Below are 24,725 nucleotides of genomic sequence, written 5' to 3'. Positions count from 1 at the left end.
CTCTCTCTAGGTCTCACAATTTCTTGATTGGCTTACTCGTTGGCCATTTTGTTGGATGATCTATACCTCCAAGAGAATGGGCCTCTCATCTAAGATGGTGACATTGCCTAATGAGATGTGCATCAACCAACAAAGTTAACTGAATCTCCCCCACAATCAACTTCAAAAAGCCTCTCTTCATCATGTAATCTAGACTCATTGTCCTTGTTAAATCCGTTTCACCACTGGGCATGAGTAAATTAATGTGATCTCACCATCGCATAACTTGATTACTTCAATCTGTGAAGGTCACTGATTACCTATAAATCATTCATCAAAGTTCAGTTTGAACAGAAACGCTACAAGCCAAAGAGTCAGTGATAGTAGACTATTCATCATGAAGCATGTTGATCAGTAAATTTAATAAATTGAGAAACAAAAAAAGGTCTCATCTGAAGGCAGCTCAAGCTCAACCTGCATAATGTCCAGCCTTGAGATGCATTCAGAAAACCTCTGATGTTCCTGAATGCTTTCATAGCTGTTGCCCATCTCATTATATATCTTCCCTAATGTTAAGCATATGAGGCTAGTTCTGAAATTTTCCATAAAAGATGAGCCTCATGCTTGCTTTCCAAATATCTCAGGTAATGCCAAAGGGGATTAAATTCCACAAAATATATGCCTCTGGGTTGAGATTAATTTTGGATCAAAAGGTAAAGTTCAAATTGAACCTGGGGGATGGAAACCAATTGATTCCAAAGATACGCATGAAATATTTCCATGACAGTGCACATTTGTACTGTGAAAATCACATTTGGATGCAATTCTAATTCTGAGGATTCTCATTATGGGTGTGATGTAAGACTATGCACCAAGGTAAACAGTCCCAAATAGTTCACAAGCTCCAAACCAGTCTCAGAAATTAAGTTAAGATCTTAACAGTATATGTAACTAATCAAATCTGAAAGTTAGGCTGAATAGAGAGAAAGTTAGTCACTCACAATCCTAGGCTCAGATCAGCCTAGTATGCTGGTGAAGAGGGGCATGTATAGGTCCAAATAGAATCCCAAAATTATGGCCTAGTATGACAGCAAATAGAGAAGAAATAACCCAATGCAAAATAGGGGTTCGACAGAACCAATCAGGAGAAAGTTGATAACAACCACAGCAGGCCTCAAAACGCCAAACCAGGCTGGATGAGTGGTCCACTAAGGACCCTTGATCAGGCCCTGAAAGGGCTGCAGCAACTGACTTCTGGAGAGGGCAGAACTGAGGATCATTTTCTTCTTCAAAACCCTGACTAGACAGATCGATCTCCTTGAATAGCAACTTCTGATCTTCAATTGATAATGGGGGTTTGAAACACTACAAGGGCTTCAAACAAAATCACAAGATCTCTCAAATACTCACCAAAAATCAGAATGATAGATGAAAAGTGGAAGGAACAAGAGAAATTGGGTGATAGGTGTGGGTGGGGGGGTGTCTCAGCCCTGGGGTCGCTCACCCAAAACTATCTCAGCTGTTGAAAGGGGAATCCTTTCTCAGAATTGAAGCAAACATTGCTGGAAAATTTCATTAATCAATTGTGTTTCAGCAATTACAATCAGCCTCTACTTATACTTGAGGCTTGGACTCAATTACATAGAAAGTTCTAAATTAGGAAACAACTGAAATATAGAAACTGCTGATAAAGGAAACAAAAGTGTCCTAACTTCAAAGCTTGTTAACCAAGAAATGAAAGAAGCATGGAAACAAACCCCCCTATCCTCTGCAACCATTTTTCCTCCTTCTCACTCCACGTTTCCGACAAGTTCAAGATCTCTGACAACCTCTCCGATCCACCATTCCTCTTCAAATCCAATATATTCTGCTTCGGCTTTTGAACCGGTGAACAAATAGCACAGGCGTTTTCATTTGATAGTGTTGAGAAACACCACATCGCATAGTATGTAAGAGTTTGTGGCGAAATGCAGGCTATAACCTGAAATGCCCTTCGGAGCGGTTGAGAACCAAAGATCCGACATCATGCCGATGAGTCTTCACCATATTCCGATCAGTTTCAAGGCGAGGACTGATCGGAAACAAGCAACATTGCTCAGAGAGAAACTGAAGGGGAGAGTGAGATTTGTATGTGTTATAGATTAGAAGAGCTTTTTAAAGAAGCCATTTTCTGTGCTGCTTGGAGACTTGTGTACAGTGTACTCCCTGCTCACCACCAAACTCTGCTGCTCTGTCTACTCTTCTGCTCATATTAAAAATTTGCTATCTTCCCCTACAAAACTACAAGAAGGGTTATTTTTTAGGAAGAAGAAGTAGGTGGTTGCAGTGGATGGGGGTGAGGATTCTGAGGTTTTGCAAGGGTGTTGCAAGTGGGGGTTCTGTGGGTTTGAAAGGGAGGATGGGCAAGTAAGGGTGGCTTTCTGCCTTTTGCGTAGAAGATGGAGGAGGAAGAAGGTGGGTCCCACAGATTTAAAAATGAATAATTTTTTTTTTATAAAAAATTAATTAATAAAAATATCTAGAGAGGAGGAATTGGGACTTGATGAAGAAAGATAACGGGTCCAATCTGTCCGTCTCTCCTTGAATACGTGTCGTGCAATAAAAAGTCTTAGGACGGTCCTTGGGTTTAGTCACCCACCAAACATCCTCCCCAAACCTGGTTTAAAACCATTTGCAACCTTAAATCTAATAAAATAAATAAAATGATAAAAATCTTCATGATATTCTTTCATATTTTAATACCATGAGGTTTGCCAAGTCTTTTAGAATCACAACCATTGTTTTGGGTACCACGCGTACCATCTATGATATTGATAGTGCTCCAAAGGGACAATTCTTTCTAACTATTAATTAGCTTGTATAGCAAGACAAGAGCTATTAATTACTTATTGGTCTGATCCAGGTCCTCTCTTTGTCCTATAGATCCACTCTCATTTCACCTACGGGAATTTCCTTACTTTTGTCTATAGAATCCAACTCATCACACAAAAAGTTTGTGTTAACGGGTAGGCGTTGACTAGACCACTAGGTTGTCTAAGTTCATTGTATGGTAGGATAAGACTTGTGACTCAATCTTACCTTAAATCTTACCTTACGAACCATATTTGTATTTTCTATCTCTCTATAAATAGAAAAACAGCTTCTATCATTCGAGGCAAGCCAAGCCAATCCATTCTCTTAATCTCTTCTCAATTATTCTTTCAACTTGGTATCAGAGCTCAATACTTATGATTATTATTATTATTATTTTTAAATTTCCGCTATTAGAAGAGGTTAGAGAAGACTCTAGCTCACACAGCTCAAAGCGTTGAGTGGAGAAGGGATGCTTGGAGGTGAAGAGAATGCAGATGTTGGAAGCATACCTGTCTTGATCTTCACACATCAGGGGAAGCAGTCAGAAGTACGATTACTCGAAGGAGGTCATCGATATTTCTCAAATCCTATCTTTATATGTATTTGATTGTAAACCGTGTGTTTGTAAAAGGGTTTGAGTCAGTATTTGAGCCATATTTGGGGGGATTTGTACTGTGATTGTATGGAATCACAAGAGCTTGTATTGAAGAAATGTATAAGCCCATTTATTACCATTTTAGGCGGTGTCCAATGGGGAACTGGTCACAGGGGTTTGATTCATCCTCACAGCTGTGACTCTGAAAATCTGGGGCTTATAGCCCTTGCCATAATATTGGTTGAAGCAAGGAGGGTGCCCTCGAGTCATTGTAGTGACTGCAACACACCATTGGGGTTGTTGCCCTTGCCTGAGTTGCGTCTCAGGTTAAAGCAGAAGTTGCAACCCCTGGACCATTGTAGTGGTCAAAATGTTGTAGTGTAGTGGGTATAATACGAAACCTTGGTTATATTATTGCCCTATGGAGTGGGTCCATTGTTGAACCACATATATCTTGTCTTGTGGAAGTTGCATATATTGTGGACATAATAGTGTTGTGGACGATCACAGAGTGGGTGTGCACCATCTGGTAGACTTGATCACTTGGTGGTTACGAGGTGGAGGTGCATACGACTGTGTATGTGTGTGTGCTATAGTTTTGACAGTGCCAAAAGAGCTATTGTATATTTGTATGTATGAGTGAGGTTATGCCAGTGCCAACATTGCGGTGATCAACAGAACAGTGTGCTAGTGCTTGTATTGGGAGTGAGTGCCATTAATGTAGAAGTAGATTACAAAGTAACTACCCCCAATATATTACAACTCCAAACCCAAATCAAATAGGACTCTTGAACTAACTTGACAAAGTCAGAAGTAACAATGGGGAAACAAATGAATTAAGACCAGAAATAAATCCCCAAAGAACCAAGAACAAAACAGGAGCAAAACCCCAATCAAGACTCAAACCCTACGAGAGAGACAAACCCTGCGATTAGGGATATGGGAGAGTACCTGCGGCTGGACCTTTAGGGCTCTGTTGGGGCTGAGATTTAGGTCAATGGTAGTCCTTAAGATGAAGGACAAAACCTCCCAAGATGAACTGATTCTGCCGGCTGATGAGAAAGATATGAGGTTTCTTAAATTCAGACCTAACAGAGAGAAAGAGAAGAGATTCTTCAAGGAGCACTGCTGGACTGATGGACTGCCCTTCAGATGAGGATCGAGTGATCCTTAGAGAGCCTAGAATACACCCTCAAAAAGCCTGATTTAACAGATCACAGAACAGGGAGATAAGGGAGATCGATTGATCTTCAATTCTTGAACTTCACAGCTGGTCGGTTATGGTTCTGAAGGCTTTTACAGATCTGAAATTTCTCGAGTTGATGTTCACAGCAGATAAGGAATAATAACAGTAAATGAAAGTAGGGAAAGAGAAAGGGAACCAAGAGAATTGTGGGTGGGGGTGGCTATATCAGGCCAGGCATCTCACCCATAGCTATCTCGGCTGTTTAGAAGCAATTGACTGCAATCTTTGTTTATTCCATTCTGAAATTCTGAGTACAAGAGCTTCTCTTTAAATAGAGGGCAGTAGCTATGCTATTAGAAGTCACATTAGAACTAGGAGTTGTACTCCTACTAGGACTAACATTAGAAACCTATACAAATTAGGTAACTAAGTGTTTACTAACTCATAGCCACTTATGGGTTCGATTACAGGTAAATTGATGGCCACTTGATGCAGTTGCACGATGGACTTAGGAAAGAAATATCTTTTGATTTGATTTTCTATTGTTTTAGAAATAATTTCTTTTTAAATTAGCTAGCTTCTAATTTTAGAATAGTTTCAATTTTCAAGTAGTTTCCATTAATTGTTTGATTTTTCCTTTGTATTAGTCATGTAATAGAGAAGAACTCAGTTTTAGATTTGAAAAAAAAAAAAACTCCGATCGATCGGACTCCTTCGATAGAGCTTGGTTTGACTTGAACTTCGAAACGAAGGCTGCCTGCCTTAGGGTCTCTTGACTCCGACAAATAAACACTTCAAACAAGAAGTAAGAGGAGCTGTATTGTCCGTGCAACTCAGATCTGGCGGTAATAGGGAACCAGATCTGAACTTAGTCTTGAACCTCTTGATAGAACAACCTTCTGGAGATGAGATTCTAGGGCTAGGGTTGCCTAGGGAAGGAGAACCCTCCACCAAAATCTCAGTCCAAGCAGATCAAGAATGAGGGAGATCGATCCCTTTATTTGGGACTGCAACTACCACCCCTAAACAGAGAAAATAATACAAACCAGAAAAGGAAGAGAAAAGTAGAAGAAGAAAATAGAAAGAGAAGAAAGGAGAAAAGGAGATCACAGGGAAGAGGAGAAGAAGAAGAAAAAAACATAAGAAAAGAGAGAGTCATGGCAACCAAAGCTTCAGCCAAGTAAACATCCAATTTCAAATCAAAATTTCAAATCTAAAGCTGAGTTCTTCTCTATTACATGACTATTATAAAGGAAAAATCAAACAATTAATGGAAATTACTTGAAAATGGAAACTATTCTAAAATTAGAAGCTAGCTAATTTAAAAAGAAATTATTTCTAAAACAATAGAAAATCAAATCAAAAGATATTTCTTTCCTAAGTCCATCGTGCAACTGCATCAGCTCTCCCGGTCTTAAAAGAACTCGACTCCGTCAAGTTAGGTCGTGCTCCCAAGATACCCTTGTAAGTTGCTCGCTAATGAGGTGACACGTCAACCTACTCTCCCTCTTCTTGGTGTTATGTTCCCATCTTCTGTTTCGAGATACGTGCCACCTCATCAGCGAGCAACTTACAAGGGTATCTTGGGAGCACGACCTAACTTGACGGAGTCGAGTTCTTTTAAGATCGGGAGAGCTGATGCAGTTGCACGATGGACTTAGGAAAGAAACATCTTTTGATTTGATTTTCTATTGTTTTAGAAATAATTTCTTTTTAAATTAGCTAGCTTCTAATTTTAGAATAGTTTCCATTTTCAAGTAGTTTCTATTAATTGTTTGATTTTTCCTTTATATTAGTCATGTAATAGAGAAGAACTCAGTTTTAGATTTGAAATTTTGATTTGAAATTGGATGTTTACTTGGCTGAAGCTTTGGTTGCCGTGACTCTCTCTTTTCTTATGTTTTTTTCTTCTTCTTCTCCTCTTCCTTGCGATCTCCTTTTCTCCTTTCTTCTCTTTCTATTTTCTTCTTCTACTTTTCTCTTCCTTTTCTGGTTTGTATTCTTTTCTCTGTTTCTGGGCGGTAGTTGCAGTCCCAAATAAAGGGATCGATCTCCCTCATTCTTGATCTGCTTGGACTGAGATTTTGGTGGAGGGTTCTCCTTCCCTAGGCAACCCTAGCCGTAGAATCTCGTCTCCAGAAGGTCGTTCTATCAAGAGGTTCAAGACCAAGTTCAGATCTGGTTCCCTATTACCGCCAGATCTGAGTTGCAGGGACAATACAACTCCTCTTACTTCTTGTTTGAAGTGTTTATTTGTCGGAGTCAAGAGACCCTAAGGCTGGCAGCCTTCGTTTCGTAGTTCAGGTCAAACCAAGCTCTATCGAAGGAGTCCGATCGATCGGAGTTTTTTTTTTCTGTTCCGCTGGTTTCTGGTTCTCACGATAAGAAGAAGAAGAAACAAGTTTTTTTTTCTTTTGTTTTAAAAGAGTTTATTCCCTGTTATTACATGAAAGCCCCTGTCCTGAAATTGTGTTCTATTGTTCCTCCCCCTCACTTTAACAATTACACATTACCCCTTCTCTTCTACTTTTATATTTCAGTTTGACCCTACTCTTTATTTTCCTCTCTCTTAAGCTCTTAAAATTGTTTCTGAAATTACAAGAATACCCCTCAACCATTACATTGAGCTTCTTAGTCATTCTGGTGGGCCCTAAGTGATCCAATTCCTGATTTTGGGAACCCAGATCCGCATCACCACTAGTGGGCCTTATTGAATTATAAATCGATGGGCCCAATGGGCCTTTATTAACTAATGACTAAATTAAATTAACACTTAAGTGGCTGACTTAAGTGGATCAATGGGCCCAACTTGTTGGCCGATGGGCCATTAATAGATGGAGATCGAATCAGCCGTAAGGCTGGGTCGATGGCTGCTTGCCTGCTTGGCTGGATCTCCCTCCTGCAATAGTGTAGCCTATGATGGGGATCTACATCAGCCATATTCTTTGGGGATCCAAAGGGGAGGGTCGGGAACCTTGTTGAGAAAAATTGGAGAGATTTTTCAAAGACCTTGATTCACCCCCTCTCAGTGTCAACTTGGGAGTATCACTTTTCAATGAGAGAAAGTAGTGCTACCTCTACAAGGGGAGTTGAGGGTGGTGTGGTGGGTCGTATTGGAAACCATGGCCATAACCCTGCCCTTCACAGCTAGGAGCTGCAAAGAAATGGGACCAATTATCTCACTTGGTCTTAACTCACTAACCGAGATAATAATCTTTTGGGGTATTTTACTGGTGACACCCCCAAACCAACCGATACTGCAACTTCTAATATTCTATTGGCCAATGATGCTCTCATCTTGTCTTATTTATTGGAACTCTATGGACTCCACTATCAGCCTAAGCTTTGTCTTGTTAACACTGCAAAGGAATTATAGGATGCGGTCAAACATATTTATATATGGTCAAATAATTATGCTCAGATCTATGAACTTCCTTGGAAAGTTCATGAGACTATTCAGAAAGAGTTATCACTCCTTGCTTACTACTCAACTCTTAATACACTATGGCAACAATTGGACTTCTATCATTCGATTTCCATTATTTGTACAACTGATGCTAGTATGTTTCAGGAGGAGTGTGAAATGGAAAGGGTGTATGATTTTCTTATTGGACTGATCCAGGAGTATGATCAAATTTGCATTCAGGTTGTTTGCCGTGATAAATTCCCTACTTCTCTTGAAGCTTACAATTTGGTCCAACATGAGGAACGTTGTCACTTGGTTATGATGCTTATTGTTGCAGCTACTCGTTTAAGATTGGTTAATACTCAAGTGGATCTTAGAATCACCGATAAACGGGCTGCTTCTGCCAAAGAGCCGGTTAAGTGTGCTTATGTGGGTGTCCCTATCACACCAGAGAAACTTGTTGGAAGCTTCATGGTCACCCTAAGGGGAGACACGGTAGGAAACATGAATATTCTCACCCTCAGAATCATATGTCCGAGTCTATTAATGGTTCTTCCCCTGCTACCGTCTCTCGTTTTTCTTCAGAATAGATGGTGGCTCTAGTGTATAATGACTCAGCTTGGTTCAGCACCTCCCACAATGGCATCTTCCACTACACTTGCTTCTCACCTCTCCCAATCAGGTATCTTTCATGTTTCTTCACCTCCTAGTCCATCATGGGTGCTTGATTCATGGTGCCTCTGATCATATAGTTAGCTCCTCGGACATGTTCCGTACCTATCTCCCTTGCTCAGGTAAGGTTAAGGTCTGAGTTGCTGATGTATACTATGATTAGGACCCAGTTCTATGCCCACGCTCAGATTTTGAGGAGTGATAATGGGACTGAATATATAGTTGGTTCATTCCGTTAGTATCTTGACGAACACACTATTTTGTCCCAAACCTCCTGTGTTCATACTCTTGAACAGAATGGTATCCTAGAAAGGAAGAATCAACATCTTCTCTAAGTCACTCGTTCCTTAATGTTTAGTGTTTACCACCCAAGTTGCCAAATTCTATTAGGGTGATTTAGTCTTTTCTTTTGACTGTCCTGGACCAAAACATTGGTTATTCTTCTTTCGGATCCCACTCTTGCTTCTCATCTTCCTCTCAGGGTATTTGGCTGTGTTTTTTGCTCACAATTCCTCTCCTTCTCGATCCAAACTTGATCCCTGGGCTCCTCGTTGTATCTTTTTTGGGTATTCAGCCTCTCAAAAGGGATACAAATGTTATAATCCTTCTTTATGTCACTTATTAGTCATAATGGATGTTACATTTCAGGAAAATGAGTCCCATTACCAGTCTTCTCTTCGGGTGTAGAGTGTTGAGGAAGAGGTGAAGCACTTTCTTCTCCTTTGGTTATTGATACTATTCGACTTCAGGGGGAGAAGGTAGCCAATGATACAAGGGAAGGATTTGGCATTCCACCAGAACCAAAAAAGGGATCTACTCACTTACTCCCTATGGAATGAAAAGCTTGTCTCAAATACAGCATATCCATCTTTGCTTCCAGATCCATCTCTGTCGTCATTAGGTAATAATATTCCTTCTTTGTCCAATAATGTTCCTATTGCTCTTAGGAAGGGGGTTAGATCATACAACCAACACCCTTTTTTCCATTTTTGTCTTCTATGAATCATTGTCTCCTTCCTAGCATGCCTTTGTTTCCTCGTTGTCTTATGTATCTACCCTGCAGGGCTGGAAAGAAGCTGTTATAGATCCTAAGTGGAGAAATGCTATGGTGGAGGAGATGTAGGCCTTGAAGAAAAAATGAAACCTGGGAGCTTGTCCCTCATCTTGAAGAGAAGATGGTAGGCTGTAACGAGTATTCACTATAAAATAGAAGTCAGATGGAACAATTGAGAGATATAAAGCAAAAATGGTTGCTAAGGCCTTCACCCAAACCTATGGGATTGACTATCAAGACACATTTGTCCGCATTATTATCTTATGATGTAAATCTTGGATGGAATCTCCAACAATTTGATGTGAAGAATGCTTTCCTTAATAGTGATATCGAGGAAGAGGTGTATATGGATATACCCCCAGGCTTTGCATCATCAGCTACAAATGGCAATGTGTGTAGATTACAAAAGTCTCCTACGGTCTCCAACAAGCACCACGAGCTTGGTTTGGCCGGTTCCAGAAGGATATGCAACACTTTGGGTTTAAACAAAGCCATACTAACAATACCTTATCTGTCAAACAAAAGGATGGGAAGGTTGCTGTCCTTATCATCTATATTGATGAAATGGTGATAACTGATCACAAGGAGTGATGATGTATGAATCTCGTAGTTGAAGTCTGAATTGTCCATAGAATTTAAGACCAAGGATTTAGGACCTGTCAAATATTTTCTAGGGATTGAAGTAGCCTATTCAAACAAGGGTATTTTCATTTCCCAAAGAAAGTATGTTCTAGATCTTCTCAGTGAGACATGGATGCTCGGTTGTAAACATGCATAGTCTCCTATTGACGTTAATCACCAACTCAGCTGTAAAGGTGGTGAGTCAGTAGACAAGGAGAGATATCAGCGATTTGTATGCAGACTAATATACCTCTCCCCTTCTCGACCAGATATTACTTATGCTGTTGGTGTCGTGTGTCGTTTCTTACATGATTATTGGACTAATCACATTGAAGTTGTATACGAATATTGACGTACTTAGAGTGTATACCCAGGAAAGGGTATTTTATTCTCCAACATTACCAATCTGAAGTTGGAATGATTTACCAACATTGACTGGGCTGGTTCCATTAATGATCGGCACTCTAAGTTAGCATATTGTACATTCCTCGGAGGCAATCTGGTTACTTGGCGAAGCAAAAATGCAATTAGTGGTATCTAGATCCAATACAGAAGCGGAGTACTGAGCAATGACATAAGGTGTATGTGAACTTATTTGGCTAAAGGTGTTACTTAGATTTGGGGGTCACATCTGGGATACCTACAAGACTATACTCATAATAATAAGGCAACAATCAGTACAGCCCATAACCCAGTCCAGCATGACGGGACCAAGCATATTGAGATTGATAGACACTTCATCAAGGAGAAACTTAAACAAGGCTTAATCTGCATGCCATTCGTTACCTCAGAGAACCAGTTAGTTGATGAATTCACTAGGGGGCTGACTTTTACGTCATTTCATCCTATTGTATTCAAGTTGGGCATGAGGGATATTTATTCACCAATTTGAGGGAGAGTATTAAAAATAGGTGTTGACGAGATGACTAGATTATCTAGGTTCATTATATGTTGGGATAAGACTTGTGACTCAGTCTTACCTAATATACCATATTTGTATTTGCTATCCTCTTTATAAATAAAGAACGACCTCTGTCATTCAAGAGAAGCCAACCCATTCTCTCAATCTATTCTTCTCAATTTTTTTCTGATGATCTTCTCCATTTTCTTTGATGCAGATGTTGGAGCATGTAAGATAGACAAGTAAATGGATACTAGTCAAAGAGCTTTGGATTAGAGTCATTCTCCCATCAATGGACATATTTTTTTTTTTCAAAACAGTTTGGCTTTGCTCTGATAGGAGCACCTAAATGTAAAATAGGAATTAGAACAATTTTGAAACCCAACAAGCCAGCACCATTTTGTGTCAAATTTTGCTAAATATTTCCAATAACAACCAAAATGCTTCTTTGTGGATTCACTCCCCGTTATGGCTTCAAAAACTCTTAAGAGTTAATCTCAGATGAAGAATTTGATTAACCAGAGGCCCAGGAAAATTATAATTTCATTGGCATATTTCTGGTGAGGTATGATCGGAGAATTATTCCTGATCTTGACTTAACACTTCACCCACGGGAAGAAAGAGATAAAGAGATGAAAGATCTCCCTGATGAATGCCTCTAGAGGCTGGGAATTCTTTCCCTCATGAGCCGTTTGAAGGGACTGAAAATAAGGAAACAAACACACAAACTAATGTCGTACTTTAATGCATCAACTAATATAATGAAAAAGACGCATGCACAGACACATTAACATTAGCATGTAGATTCATGTATACATTCTAATGCATTGTGATACTTGACAAATAAACCAACAGTACATCCTGGATGCACTTGTGCTAATATATTGGTTTGTTGTGAAAACAATAAAAAAAGATAAAATAGTTTAAAAGGGGAAGTTCTTACCTTGGACTCTTTGATAGAAAAAAGTCAAATTCAGATTTTTTTAATCAGCCTCCAAGATTCGTTATCCACATCATTCTAGTGTTCCATCTTTAGATTTATAAAAACAATGAGCTTTGAAATATCAAACAAAGTTTGACAGCAGAAGAGCTTGTTTGGACTTCTTATCTTCTTTCTTTTTTCCCCTCCCCCCGGCCCTTTTCCTGGTTAATTATTTATTTTTTGGTTTTATTCATTAAATATCAAAGTGAGAGGTTAGTTGCTGGATAATGTATATCACAATTTGTTTGAACCATTGTTCCTTTTGTTTCTGCTGCATGTTTTGCTGATGTTTTCTGTAGTTATCTTATTTCTAATATTCGCCTCTCATATTTTGGCAGGATGAAGAACCAAATGATCGAAAGATTGGAAAACTGTGTGAATATGCTGCCAAAAATCCAATGCGTATCCCAAAGGTGGTGTTACGTCATTTCCATATGTAAATTCTAGAATCTTTTGATCTGGTCTATAAGTGATCAATTCTATTGTTAAAGATGAAACCGTGTGTCTATTCATTATGCGTTCATAACTCCATATGATCCTCGGAGAATCTTTTTCTGGTTGGATTTGGATTGGTCAAAGTTAAAACAGTTGTGCAATATGTTCCTGTCCTAGGTAAACCAAGTTGTGACTATACAATCAGCACATTGAAAATAACCCAGCAGGGTTGGTTAGTTGGCTTCCCTAGTTAATAAGATTGGTCTAGGTTGCATTGGTAAAAATATTACAGTTAAAAAATGGGATGGAATTTAGACAAACTGGAACCTTAAAAATAACAAAATAGTCAGTATCTCCCAGGTTTGGTTGGCATAGGGTATCTTTATCCTCTTTAGAAGACTGCCTTAACTTTGGGATTTCTTCTTTTGAAGGGGTACTTATGTAAAAAGGTTAAGTAGGGCACAATGACACCATTAATTGAGAGGATATTATTTTCTTCTAGTCCTTGTTTAAGGAGGTGTTTTGGTAGTGGTTGAGTAAGGGGAATTTTATGTACTGCTATATTCTGCTTTTCCAACTCTCGATTCTCATGCTATGGTTTTTTTTTTTTTCTTATCTTATGCATAGTTGTCACAACACTAAGGGGAACCAAGGCGTTGGAGGGCTGCCTAAGTGCTTAGGCGACAAATTGCCTGGCCTAAGGCGAACAACACGACCAAGTGTTATTTTTATTTTCTCTTTTTTCTACCATTATTTAGTATGCTACATATACCTTGTATTATAAAAATCAACATTAAGCCACATCAAGTCATCAAAAATCAACATTAAATCACAAAATCATAAAAAATCAACATTAAATCACAAAATCATAAAAATCAACATTAAGTCATAAAAAATCAACATTTAGAGAATTGTTCTTGTTTTCTAATAAGCGTGACTGGTCAAATGATTTTATTTTTACATGAGAATTTTTGTATTAGGTAGAGCACAAAACCAGCTTTCCAACAAGTCTAAGATTGCTTACATCTGAGTTGTGATGAAAAAAGTAATGTTCCAGCCAAACTTATTTTAAAGTGTGTGAATGTTATTAAAATTGCCTAAATGAAAATAATTTTATGGAAATCAAAATAAAATATTATTTTACTGGACTTTTGATTTTTAGAAATGTTTTACTATGATAAGATTTATGAAATTTTCAGAATTGAGAATTGAAATTTGAAAATCGCCTCTCCAACCAAAAATGCAATTTTTTGGTCTTGGACTGAAGGGTTGACTTTTTATCCTTTTATTTTTAAACCATTTATGTTAGATTCAAATGGGGGGAGGGTATTTGCTTATTTATGGATATTATCTTAAGTAAATGAAAGAAAAAAATATAAAAAGGATGCTAGTCGTTGCCTAAGCGACACCTTGACAACTATGATCCTATGTTTGAAAAATTCCGAAGATTCAAAATGGTTTTTAATTGTTGGTTGTGTTTTCTAAGTATTTTTCTTTTCAAAAGGAAAAATAAGCCCTTCATCTTTTAGGAAACCCCTACAAATCCTCCCTTGTCATTACTGATTTTATCTTCCTACCTCTTACTATCACTCGCAACACTCCTTATTAGGAACCTATGACTCTCTCCCTACCCCACCTAAAACAAAATAGGAAACTTCACCTTTTCTCTCTCCTCTGACATCCCACTTTTCTTTGTTTCTTATTCACTCCCACCAACCCCTAAAAACTGATCCTCCCCCCACCCGACAAAAGAAAAAATAAAAAAATAAGGCCTTGAGCCTAGGAATACCAAAAAAGGATGACGAGCACTTGTGTTTCCCTGGACATGATCAAGACAACTTTTAATAATGGTGGGTCCCACTCCCATAGTTGGCAATGTTGTTAAGTGTTAGTTAATGTTCACCTAAAAGCTTGAACGGTTAGGGAAGGGCAGCGTCAATATATACATCAATACTCCCCCGCATGTGCATGCCAAGATCCCATGGTCCTTGCAAGTGGAGCTCACAGGGCATTTCCTTCACATGGCACCGAGGGAGAAGAAATGTCAGGAAAATTCTTCTGATGCACTTCCCAAGAGTTTAACACTTGACCTCACTTTAATACCATTTTCTCTATCATTTTAACTAAAAGCACAAACTATTACAGAAGGGTAGGGTCAATGTATACATCAAGGCATGTGCTTCAGGAGGGACGTACAGTTAGAAATAACAAGGACTAAAATTAGAGATGAGGGAAGAAGAGAGAAGAAAGGATGGAAGAAGAGGGAGAGAAGATGAGAGAAGAAGAAGTGGAATGAGAGCAAAATGTGGGAAGCAAACTTGCTATTTCCCACATATGTTATGTTCAACTAGAACTTTAGGGAAATTGCATTAGACCTCCCTATGGAGGTAAAAGGAGGAAAAAAAAAAAAGATTAGAACATAATATAAGAACAATTCCTAAACTACCCCTATTACATAAACCCCAACACACACACTTCCCTTCTACCTTATTGCATTGGGCTTGGTGCTACTTCACTGACGTTGAGTCCTTTATGTGCCTTTCATCATAGTTTGGTTGGACTGCCTTATTCAAGTAAATAAAGATAATGTCTATTGTTTAATCATTACAGCCCTTGGACGTGCTGGTTGAGCAAATATAGCTTGTTCTGAACTTTGCTTATTCATTCCTCACATTGAGCCCTGTGCCTCGGTCACTAGGAGGCCTGGGAACATTGCATATGTGCATCTCTCCTAAATAACTTTGGCATTTTGCAGTTATCACTTCAATCAGGCACATACTTCACCTTGAGCCTTGTGCCTCAGGTACATGGAGGCCTTGGCGTGTTGCATGTGCTTCTTGCCTTAATAAATCTGCATGGAAGGTAAGTGTTGCTTGCTTTCTTTTGTACATGGACCCTTAATAGGGGTTGCATACATGAGATACATGTACATTTATATATAAATCCTTTATATTGGCCTTTTGGCCCCATAAAATTGTTATTCTATCCAAAAGAAAGAAAGGTTCTGGCTTGAATGCCTGATCAGCTGTATGTATTTTTAATGTCTGATATTGAGATGTTGAGTTCCCTCTAATCATTATTCTCAAAGAAAGCTATAGTACATTCTTATGTGGCAAGAAAATTAAATGCAAGTGCTTGTTTATATGATCTTTCCAATTTATATGTGCTCTTGTTTTGTATTTTGCTATCAATTATTTTTGTTAATGGAAGTGCTGAACCTGAATGGCAGATCACAAATTCTCTTGAGCAAAGATGTTATAAAGAATTGCGAAATGAGCAGTTTTGGCTTGCAAAAGTTGTCATGTCTATTTACAGGAAATTACTAATTTCTTGTAAGGAGCAAATGTGAGTTCTTTGTTATTAAGGAAATCTTTATGGCTTTGTTATTTTATTTTGTGATAATAATTTTAAAATAGGATTTAGGCTAACCTTTAATTAACTAAAAATAAAAAGGGCGTACCCAGTACACGAGGCTCCTGCCACTGCGGGGTCTGGGGAAGGTCATAACGTATGCAGCCTTACCCCGCTTCGCAAAGAGGCTGTTTCGCAACTTGAACCCACAACCTCTAAGTCGCAATGGAGCTACCTTTCCGTTGTGCCAAGGTCCGCCCTCTTTATTAACTAAGAATATTGCAACTTTATTTCTGCTAGAAAGTTATTTTGAATCCATACAACAGAAAAAAAAGAAGGAGAATTTCAATGTTGAAAAGACATTCTAATGAAAATGCCAAAAGGACGGATTGGGAAAGGAGGAGTTCTCATGTGTCCATCTATTATAAGAATTGGGCTGTAATTTTGTTGATGTTCTATGGTTAACTATAGAAAATTTGGCCTGTCTCTTGAATTTTTAACATCTCTATTTTATCAACAATGGAAAAGGAAAGATTATACTTGTCCAGTTTTCGTAACTTTTCATATATATTGTTGATCCGACTGAAATTTTTAACCTTGTATTAATGCATGAATACTAGTGTTCAGCTTGTTTACATTTCTGATTGATGGTTGATAACAACATACTACAGGCCGCTGTTTGCAAGTAGCTTACTAAGCATCATACAGACTTTGCTTGATCAAACACGGCAGCATGAAATGCGCATTATTGGATGCCAGACTCTATGTGACTTTGTAAATAATCAGGTGAATACTGTTGATTATTCTCGACTATTCAGTTGGTTAGTTCTTTGTTATTCGTAGTGTCACTTTTTGATGGCCTGGAAGTTTTGCTTTGAAGCAAACTTCTTGTAAAGCTTGCAAGTTTCTTTCTACGTGAGATTTAGAGTCATTTGATTTTATTTAATTGTGACAGAAAGATGGTACTTATATGTTCAACTTAGAAGGCTTGATTCCGAAACTGTGTCGGCTGGCACAAGAAATGGGGGAGGATGTGCGGGCACATGAGCTTCGTTCAGCTGGGCTTCAAGCCCTTTCCTCGATGGTATTCTATTGCTCAAACTGGTCCAATGTTGATGTTGAAAATGCAATCTAATGACCAACTTTAGTTTCAACTATTTAAGTAGTGCATATAGGGGTATAGAGGGGAGGGTCAGGTAATGACCTTAACCTTGCCCTCTGTGGAATGCTTTTTTTTTTTTTATGTGGGAGGGGGGGTTGGAGTTTTTATCCTTACCTTATAGGTTCATGTAAGGATTTTCCATTATTGTTACCAGAGGGAGTAAGCTTAAAAAATTCTTTTATCTGGGGGGCGATTGTAAGGCACACAGAGTCTCGAGAATGCTTTTAAATCATTTGTATTGAGGATACCCACATCAACAATACCCTTTAATACTTTGGGTTGCAGATATGGGATGGATTTATGTGTGTGCAACCTAATTGTCCATGTTTTAATGTGTAAATGCCAAAATGGGGAGGGTTAGACTCTTATCCTCACCCTCCCTGTTTTCCTTTGAGAAATCCTTACCCTTCTATCTAGAAACCGGTAAGGTGGGTAAACAGATCAATGGATACCCATTGTTCACCCCTAGGTGATTGATTTGTTACTTGAGGTTCCATCAGACAATTGAGAATGTTCATTATTCTTTCTTTTATTCTTCCTTGATGCACAGGTTTGGTTCATGGGTGAATACTCTCATATTTCATCTGAATTTGATAATGTAAGCTGCCTTCAACTTTATTTATATCCTCTTCATTTGGTTTTCATTTTTGTTGTAGCTTATTCTTATCCCTCTCTCTGAAACTTATCACATCTTTTATAGGAGTCGATCTTGTATTATTGAAACTAATGCATAAGTGAGGACTTATGAAATGATTGGTGCTGAGAGTTTGATTGCAAGGGTATGCATGAGTGAGAACTTCTGAACTGATTGGAAATGAGAGTTTGATTGCAGGGGTAAATCTATCTCAGCACCATAGTACATTTGTATTTTGAGGGTTATTGAAATGCAAAAACAAATGCCTGTGGTTCGATTTTCTAATTTGGAAAAGCAGCCAAATTTCTGTCAAATAGATGGAGTATGGAAAAATGTTAATAGCAGATTAATACAAGTACTAAACCTTTACATTTCAAAAAGTCGGCCTTTTATTTAAGCTTCATAAAGGTTCCAAAATTTTTGGGCCATATAATATGTTTTCTCAAGCCAAGACCATTGTAAGAGTGAATCTTTTGAGAAAAATTATTCAGTTCCATATTTATCTGCACAAACTTAGAAAGACATGAATTTTTCCAAACTTCAGACCATCTCAAATTATTTATGGATTTACTAACTATAATTAGAACAGCTGGTCCTAACAAGTTGTTTCTTGAATTTTCATGTACTGTTTTCCATTATCGGGTTGGTGGTTGCCGTTGAATATTATGGCTATTTACGATATTTAGATGATTATATTTGTTAAATGTTGGATATTACTGTCTGTATGACAGACTTTCACATTTTTTCATTATTAGTTATTTTGTTAAGAGTAGAGGGAAATTTACTCTCTACCTATACTAGATATTGTACTGGTTGAAGAAAGCTAACCAAGGATAAAACATCTCTCTTATACACCATAGTCATCAAGGCATTGCCTAGGTGCCCTTTGCTGGAAAGGTACCTAGTGCCTTGATGCCTTGTTGGTGTTGCTTTGTTTGTTTCCCTTCTCCAACGCCTAGGATCGCCTACATGCCATGACAACTAGGATTTACCCTGGATTCGACTTGCCAAACACCTAAAGAGAATTCCCTTTTTGAGTTCCATAGACTTTCTGTCACATAAGGGAATCTTCATTAATCCCTTTAACCTTTGATACTATTGGATGAAGCTGCATTTATCCCTATGTGGATTATGCTTGAAAATTGAAAACACGAATCTTATTTTAGTACTAAAGGTACCTCTCCCGTCTCTTCTATCCTTCTCAGTGATGGATGGGCCCCATCTCCCCTTCGTCCTTCTCTAGACTATATTTGGGCCTCTCTTCTTGCTCTCCCTGCTAGGCATAGAGAGAGAGAGAGAGAGAGGACTCCATTCTCTGGAATCCTTCTCCTTCCAAAACGTTCAGCTCTTCCTCTGCCTGGAACTTTGTTAGGTCCAAAGCCCAACCAACACTATGGTATAAAGTCTTATGGTTCAAAGGCCACATCCCTCGCCACAGTTTCACAGTTTGGCGAGCTCTCACCTACTGCCTCACTATGCAGTCTTTCCTCATCCACCGCCACATTCCTGTCTCTCCCTGTTGCTGCCTTTGCTGGAGAGGAACTAAAGATGTTGACCATCTCTTCTTTTCCTGCCCCTTCTCCTCTTCCATCTGGAAGAAAGTTCTTTCTCGCTGTTGGCCCTCTAGTAGAAGAGTTCTCCTCTCAGTGGGGGAATGGCTCTGGATAGACATGACCTTTCACGGCCCCACCATTTGTGACACCGTTGGGAAACTAGCCTTTTGCGTCACTATCAACCATATTTGGATGGAGAGAAACCTTCGTAGATGGACGTCCAACTCCTGCTCATTTGAAAAGATTTGGACTACCATCTCCTTTGAGGTCTCCACCAAAGTAGCTTCCCTTCCACTCCGGCTGGTCCCTGATTCCCCTAGGAACAAGCTTATCATTGACTCATAGAATCTCCCATCTTCCATGCTCCCCCCCCTTGAGGCTTGTATCCATTAGAGGTTTCTTCTTTTTTTTTTTTTTGGCTTGTTCCCCTAGCTGGCATTGTGCCTTCTTCCCCCCCCTTTTTTTTTCTTCCCTTGTATATAGCTTTCTTCTTGGGTTAATATATATTTTATTCATCCAAAAAAAATAAGTATTTCATCCCTAAATAATTGTAGATTTTAATAATTTAACCTCAAACAATCCACGGGAAACATCTGATCATGGATAGACCGAGGAACCTTTGGTTGCCCCATCCAATATATCTTTAACTGGTAGACATCAGCTTTCTTCATATTGCCTTCATCTTTCCTGATGATATAACTTTAAAGAATTTGAGAATTTTTCCTCATTCCCATTAGGTTACATATATCTTACATTTATCATGGACCTTCTTTTTTAATATTGCTGAATCATTCCCCTATTTTTTAATGGTAAATGATAGTGATGATGTAGCTCTGTATAGGATGGCCTTTTTTTTTTTTTTTTCCTCCCCACTAGGACCTTATGGTATTTGTTATTCTTCAACATATTGCTATCCTTCATCTTAACAGGTTGTTTCAGTTGTGTTGGAAAATTATGGTGGTCCTAAGAAAAACTCAGAGGATCCCAACGAAAAGCAAGGGGGCCAAAACCGTTGGGTGCAAGAAGTGCTTAAGGAAGAGGGTCATGTTCCTCCTCGGACAGATGCCACGACGGGAGTTACTTCTTGGAGGAGGATTTTAAATGACAAAGGAGAAATAAATTTGAGCATGTACTTATTCTTGACTAATGATTTAATGATTGAATCTGCATTTTCTCATGCTGCTAACTATGCATTGTCAAATTTCTTTTGGTAACTGTCATCAGGGAAGATGTCAAGAACCCCCAGATTTGGTCCAGAGTCTGCCTTCATAACATGGCCAAGCTAGCCAAGGAGGCTACAACCATCCGGCGTGTCTTTGAATCCTTGTTTCGCTATTTTGATAGTGGCAATCTGTGGTCTCCTGATAATGGGCTTGCTCTTAATGTCTTATTAGATATGCAGCAGTTAGTGGAAAACTCTGGTAAATACTTTTATTCTAGCACTCTTTTTTCTCTTCATTACCACTACTTCAGATTTTCTCATGAGCAGTACTTCTCTGCCTGTGTGCCTGTGTGTGTGGTTTCAATGCTAAGGCTGACTCCTACTCTGATTGAATCAAAAATTTGCAGGCCAGAGCACACACTTATTGTTATCTATCTTAATAAAGCACCTTGATCACAAGAATGTCATTAAAGAAACCAACATGCAGCTAGATATTGTGAAGGTTACAACGATCCTTGCTCAACACACAACTGTTCAATCTTCTGTTCCAATAATTAGTGCTGTAAGTGATCTGATAAGGCAGTTGCGGCGAAGCATACATGGTTCACTTGATAATCCAAACGTGGGAGCAGAAATTATTAATTGGAACAGAAATTTTCAAGCGGCAGTAGATGAGTGTCTTGTGCAAGTAACGAACAAGGTAGCAATTAAACTATGTACTATTTTAACGTTGCAAGTAGCATTTCTGGCTTCTTAGAAGCTTGGGCCACAAATTGGACCTTTAACTGATACTGCATGGCCTTTGGGATGGATTTCAATTTTCAACTAATTTGATGGGGAAAAGCTAGAACCTATGCGTAGATTTGCAACTCCAGTTAAGTTCATAATGATATAATATGGATTTGGCATTGGTAAACAGGTTGGAGATGCAGGCTCTGTTCTTGACATGATGGCTGTGATGTTGGAGAACATCTCAACAATTACGCTTATTGCGCGAACTACAATTTCTGCTGTCTATCGTGCTGCCCAAATAGTAGCATCTATACCAAATTTATCATATCAAAACAAGGCAAGGGATTTTTTTTTTTTCATTAATTTATCTATTTTTCCAACTTCAGTTATGTTTCTGGTGCTTTATTTCCAACATGAAATCTGAAAATTATTTTGACCTGCAGGCATTCCCTGAGGCATTATTTCATCAATTGCTCCTAGCTATGGTCTATCCAGACCAAGAAACACGGGTTGGAGCCCACCGCATCTTTTCTGTTGTTCTCATTCCATCTTCTATTTGCCCTCGTCCTCGCTCAGCTGTTCCTGATGCTTCTAAAACCAACGATTTCCAAAGGACCCTATCAAGAACTGTTTCTGTCTTTTCTTCTTCAGCTGCTCTTTTTGAGAAGCTGAGGAGAGAGAAAAGTTTCTTACGAGAAAATGGTGGTCCAGATGCTATAGACAAAGTTATTGACGATGAGCAACAAAGAATCAACAATGATGTGATGATGCAAAGATTGACGTCATCCTACAGTCGAGTTCATAGCGTGAAAGGTGTCCTGGAACCATTAATTACAGAGGAGAAAGCTAATAGCAATTCAAATAAGGAACTGGTACACAGCTATGATGTCACTTCTGTTTGACTATTTCTATTCATGTAGTTCTGATTTCTTTGGCTAAGCCACCACCTGTCATAACCACCTTTCTGTTCACTAAAACTCAGGACCCAACTTACCTTCGATTGAGCAGTCGCCAGATTACTCTTCTGTTTTCATCACTTTGGGCACAGTCAGTCTCTCCTGAAAACACACCTGAAAACTGTGAAGCAATTGCTCATACTTACAGTCTGATAGTGTTGTTTTCTCGAACAAAGGTAATGATGGAATTTTCACTGGATTTCTTCCTTGAAATGCTTATGTTTAAATGTGTGGTGTGTTCACTTTGATTCTTCTAGTCTCCTTAGTTCATTTGTTGCTAATTGATCCGAACCCTAAATCATTCAAAATAATTCATGAAAAAACTCAGTAAATCAGTAGATAAACTGAAAGAAAACCCAGATAATGAAGCAGGTTTGCAATCTAAGTAATCAAGGACGGCTGATTCTGCTAGATCAGCATTGGGTGGGACCAGTTCTATCGCTTATTATACTTAATAATTTGATGCAGAATGGCTCATATGATCCCATCATAGGATCAGTTGATGTATTATAGATTTAATCTGGCTTAGCTGGGATTTTTCTGAACTTTCAATTCTGATATCTTGATCCTGCTTTAAAGATTTCAAAAATCAGGATAGCACCAGCTGGATCACCTGATATTTATTGGGGTTGACCATGGTTGTCGAGGCAACAAGGCGATTCAAGGCTGTGGAGTGTATTATATTGTTAAGCACATTGAGCTAATTTGGCAGGATGTGAGGCCAATAACAAATGTTAGTGATACTAAGATTTCCCCTAAATAATAAAAATAAAAGGATGGTAGATCTGTCAAGCAATGGTTTTTCAAGAAATATTACGGTTGAAATGACCAAATTTCATGAACTATTTCGGGTTCAACAAAGGTCGAAACGAAACCAAGTGCAATACCTAGGTCTTACTATGTTTCATTGAAATTTTGCAGTTTCGGGGAAATTTGACCATGTTTCAGATTTTGGTGAAACACTTTGTATAAAATGCCTGTTTTCAATTGAAATATCACAATTTTGATCATTTCAAGTTTTGTTATCGTCTAGCTAGTTTCAACTCCAAAAGGGAAACTTCCTGGATAACATCGGTTTTTGTGATTTTTGGCCAAATCACTCCCATATCTTTGTATAGCATTTAATAATTATAAAATGGTTTCTAATTTTGTGTTTATTCATTCCCAAAGCATATTTAACTCATGGTTGGTTGTTGAACAACAGCTAGATTCCTAATCTCAAATGGTCCCCCTCAACCTTCCCTCTTTGAATTGACTTCCTCAGTTCACCCAAAAATCTCTTCAGTTGGCCTCAAGAAGAAGACCAAGCCTGGTCTTGGCTGTCCCAAGGGCCAGGCCACTCCCAAAACCATCACCAATTGCTCCCCATCCCCCCTTAAAGGTTATTCCTGCTGCACCATCCATAAGGCTGGTTCTTCTTCTTGCTTGATTGAGCCTCGGCTGCCCCCTCTCCCCAATTCCTCATGATTAATTGGACCTTCTAGAATGTCAAAGATCTCAATTCCTCTACCAAACATGCTGTCATTCGCTCCCACATCAGATCATCCAAATCAGTGGTTTGTTGCCTCGTTGAAACCCGTGTCCTTGAGACCAATGCCCATTGCATCATTGCTTCCATTGCCCCACCTTGGTCCTATATTACCAACTACCCTCACTCCCCCAATGGGCGCATCTGGATTCTTTGTAATCCCCAATTTATCCACATCACCCATATTGCCTCTTCTTCCCAAGTCATTAAATTCTCCTATTTTACCCCCTCGGGCTCCCCTCTCTCCTTTTCCATTGTCTACGCTCTTAATCAAGCTCCTGACAGACTTCTTCTGTGGGCTGATCTCCGCTTCTCCCTCCCCTCCATACCCTAGGGTATCGGTGGAGATTTTAATGTTGTCTAGGCATCTCATGAGAAGTTGGGAGGCACCCCCATTGACTCCCTTGCCTCAGACGCCCTCAATGATTGTATCGAGAACATAGGGTTGGATGACCTTAGATGGTTTGGTGCTAAGCTTACCTGGCATAATCATCGCAGTGGGCCCGATCGGCCCATTGACTCCCTTGCCTCAGACGCCTTCAATGATTGTATCGAGAACATAGGGTTGGATGACCTTAGATGGTTTGGTGCTAAGCTTACCTGGCATAATCATCGCAGTGGGCCCGATCGGGTGGCCTGTAAGCTTGATCGCCTCTTTGTCAATGAAGCTTGGCTTTCCCTTTTCCTTCCTCGCGCGCCTATTTTGATCTTCCTGGCATCTCAAATCACTCCCCCATCTCTCTTTTTATCTAGCCTCACATATCCTTTGGTCTCAAACCATTCAAATTCTTCGACATGCGGACCCTACATAATGATTTCCTCCCCTTAGACCGGGATTCCTGGACCATCCTCACCCTTGTCTCCTCTTCTCCCCTCATTGCCTTTGCCAAAAAGCTCAAGAGGGTTAAATCGGTCCTCAAAGCCTGGAATTCTGCCACATTTGGCAACATCTATGAGCAGGTC

The 24,725-nt window shown here is 39.1% G+C and overlaps 1 protein-coding gene and 1 long non-coding RNA gene across 4 annotated transcripts in view; both read left to right on the top strand.

Moving 5' to 3' along the window:
• Window positions 1-24,725, top strand: part of LOC122088168 (protein SEMI-ROLLED LEAF 2-like) — a 50,970-nt gene that overhangs the window by 1,552 nt on the left and 24,693 nt on the right. The window contains exons 1-12 of one of the 3 annotated variants that reach the window (XM_042657345.1): window positions 12,588-12,662; window positions 15,440-15,546; window positions 15,914-16,029; window positions 16,707-16,821; window positions 16,991-17,119; window positions 17,748-17,795; window positions 20,314-20,513; window positions 20,609-20,805; window positions 20,954-21,246; window positions 21,466-21,615; window positions 21,722-22,150; window positions 22,261-22,410. In XM_042657345.1, coding sequence (XP_042513279.1) covers window positions 15,986-16,029; window positions 16,707-16,821; window positions 16,991-17,119; window positions 17,748-17,795; window positions 20,314-20,513; window positions 20,609-20,805; window positions 20,954-21,246; window positions 21,466-21,615; window positions 21,722-22,150; window positions 22,261-22,410 — 1,755 coding nt within the window. In that variant the 5' untranslated portion in view covers window positions 12,588-12,662; window positions 15,440-15,546; window positions 15,914-15,985. Of the gene's footprint in view, window positions 1-12,587; window positions 12,686-15,439; window positions 15,547-15,913; window positions 16,030-16,706; window positions 16,822-16,990; window positions 17,120-17,747; window positions 17,796-20,313; window positions 20,514-20,608; window positions 20,806-20,953; window positions 21,247-21,465; window positions 21,616-21,721; window positions 22,151-22,260; window positions 22,411-24,725 lie in introns of those variants that run through there. The other 2 variants (XM_042657344.1, XM_042657346.1) reach the window with 2 other exon arrangements.
• Window positions 6,350-11,417, top strand: LOC122088169. Its single transcript, XR_006143003.1, has 2 exons — window positions 6,350-9,592; window positions 9,755-11,417. It is a non-coding gene; the product is annotated as an uncharacterized LOC122088169 (long non-coding RNA).

The sequence above is a fragment of the Macadamia integrifolia genome, chromosome 9 (genome assembly GCF_013358625.1).
Source record: "Macadamia integrifolia cultivar HAES 741 chromosome 9, SCU_Mint_v3, whole genome shotgun sequence".
Classification (NCBI taxonomy): domain Eukaryota; kingdom Viridiplantae; phylum Streptophyta; class Magnoliopsida; order Proteales; family Proteaceae; genus Macadamia; species Macadamia integrifolia.
Note: the sequence above shows the minus strand (reverse complement) of the source record. Positions and strands in the feature narration are given on the sequence as shown.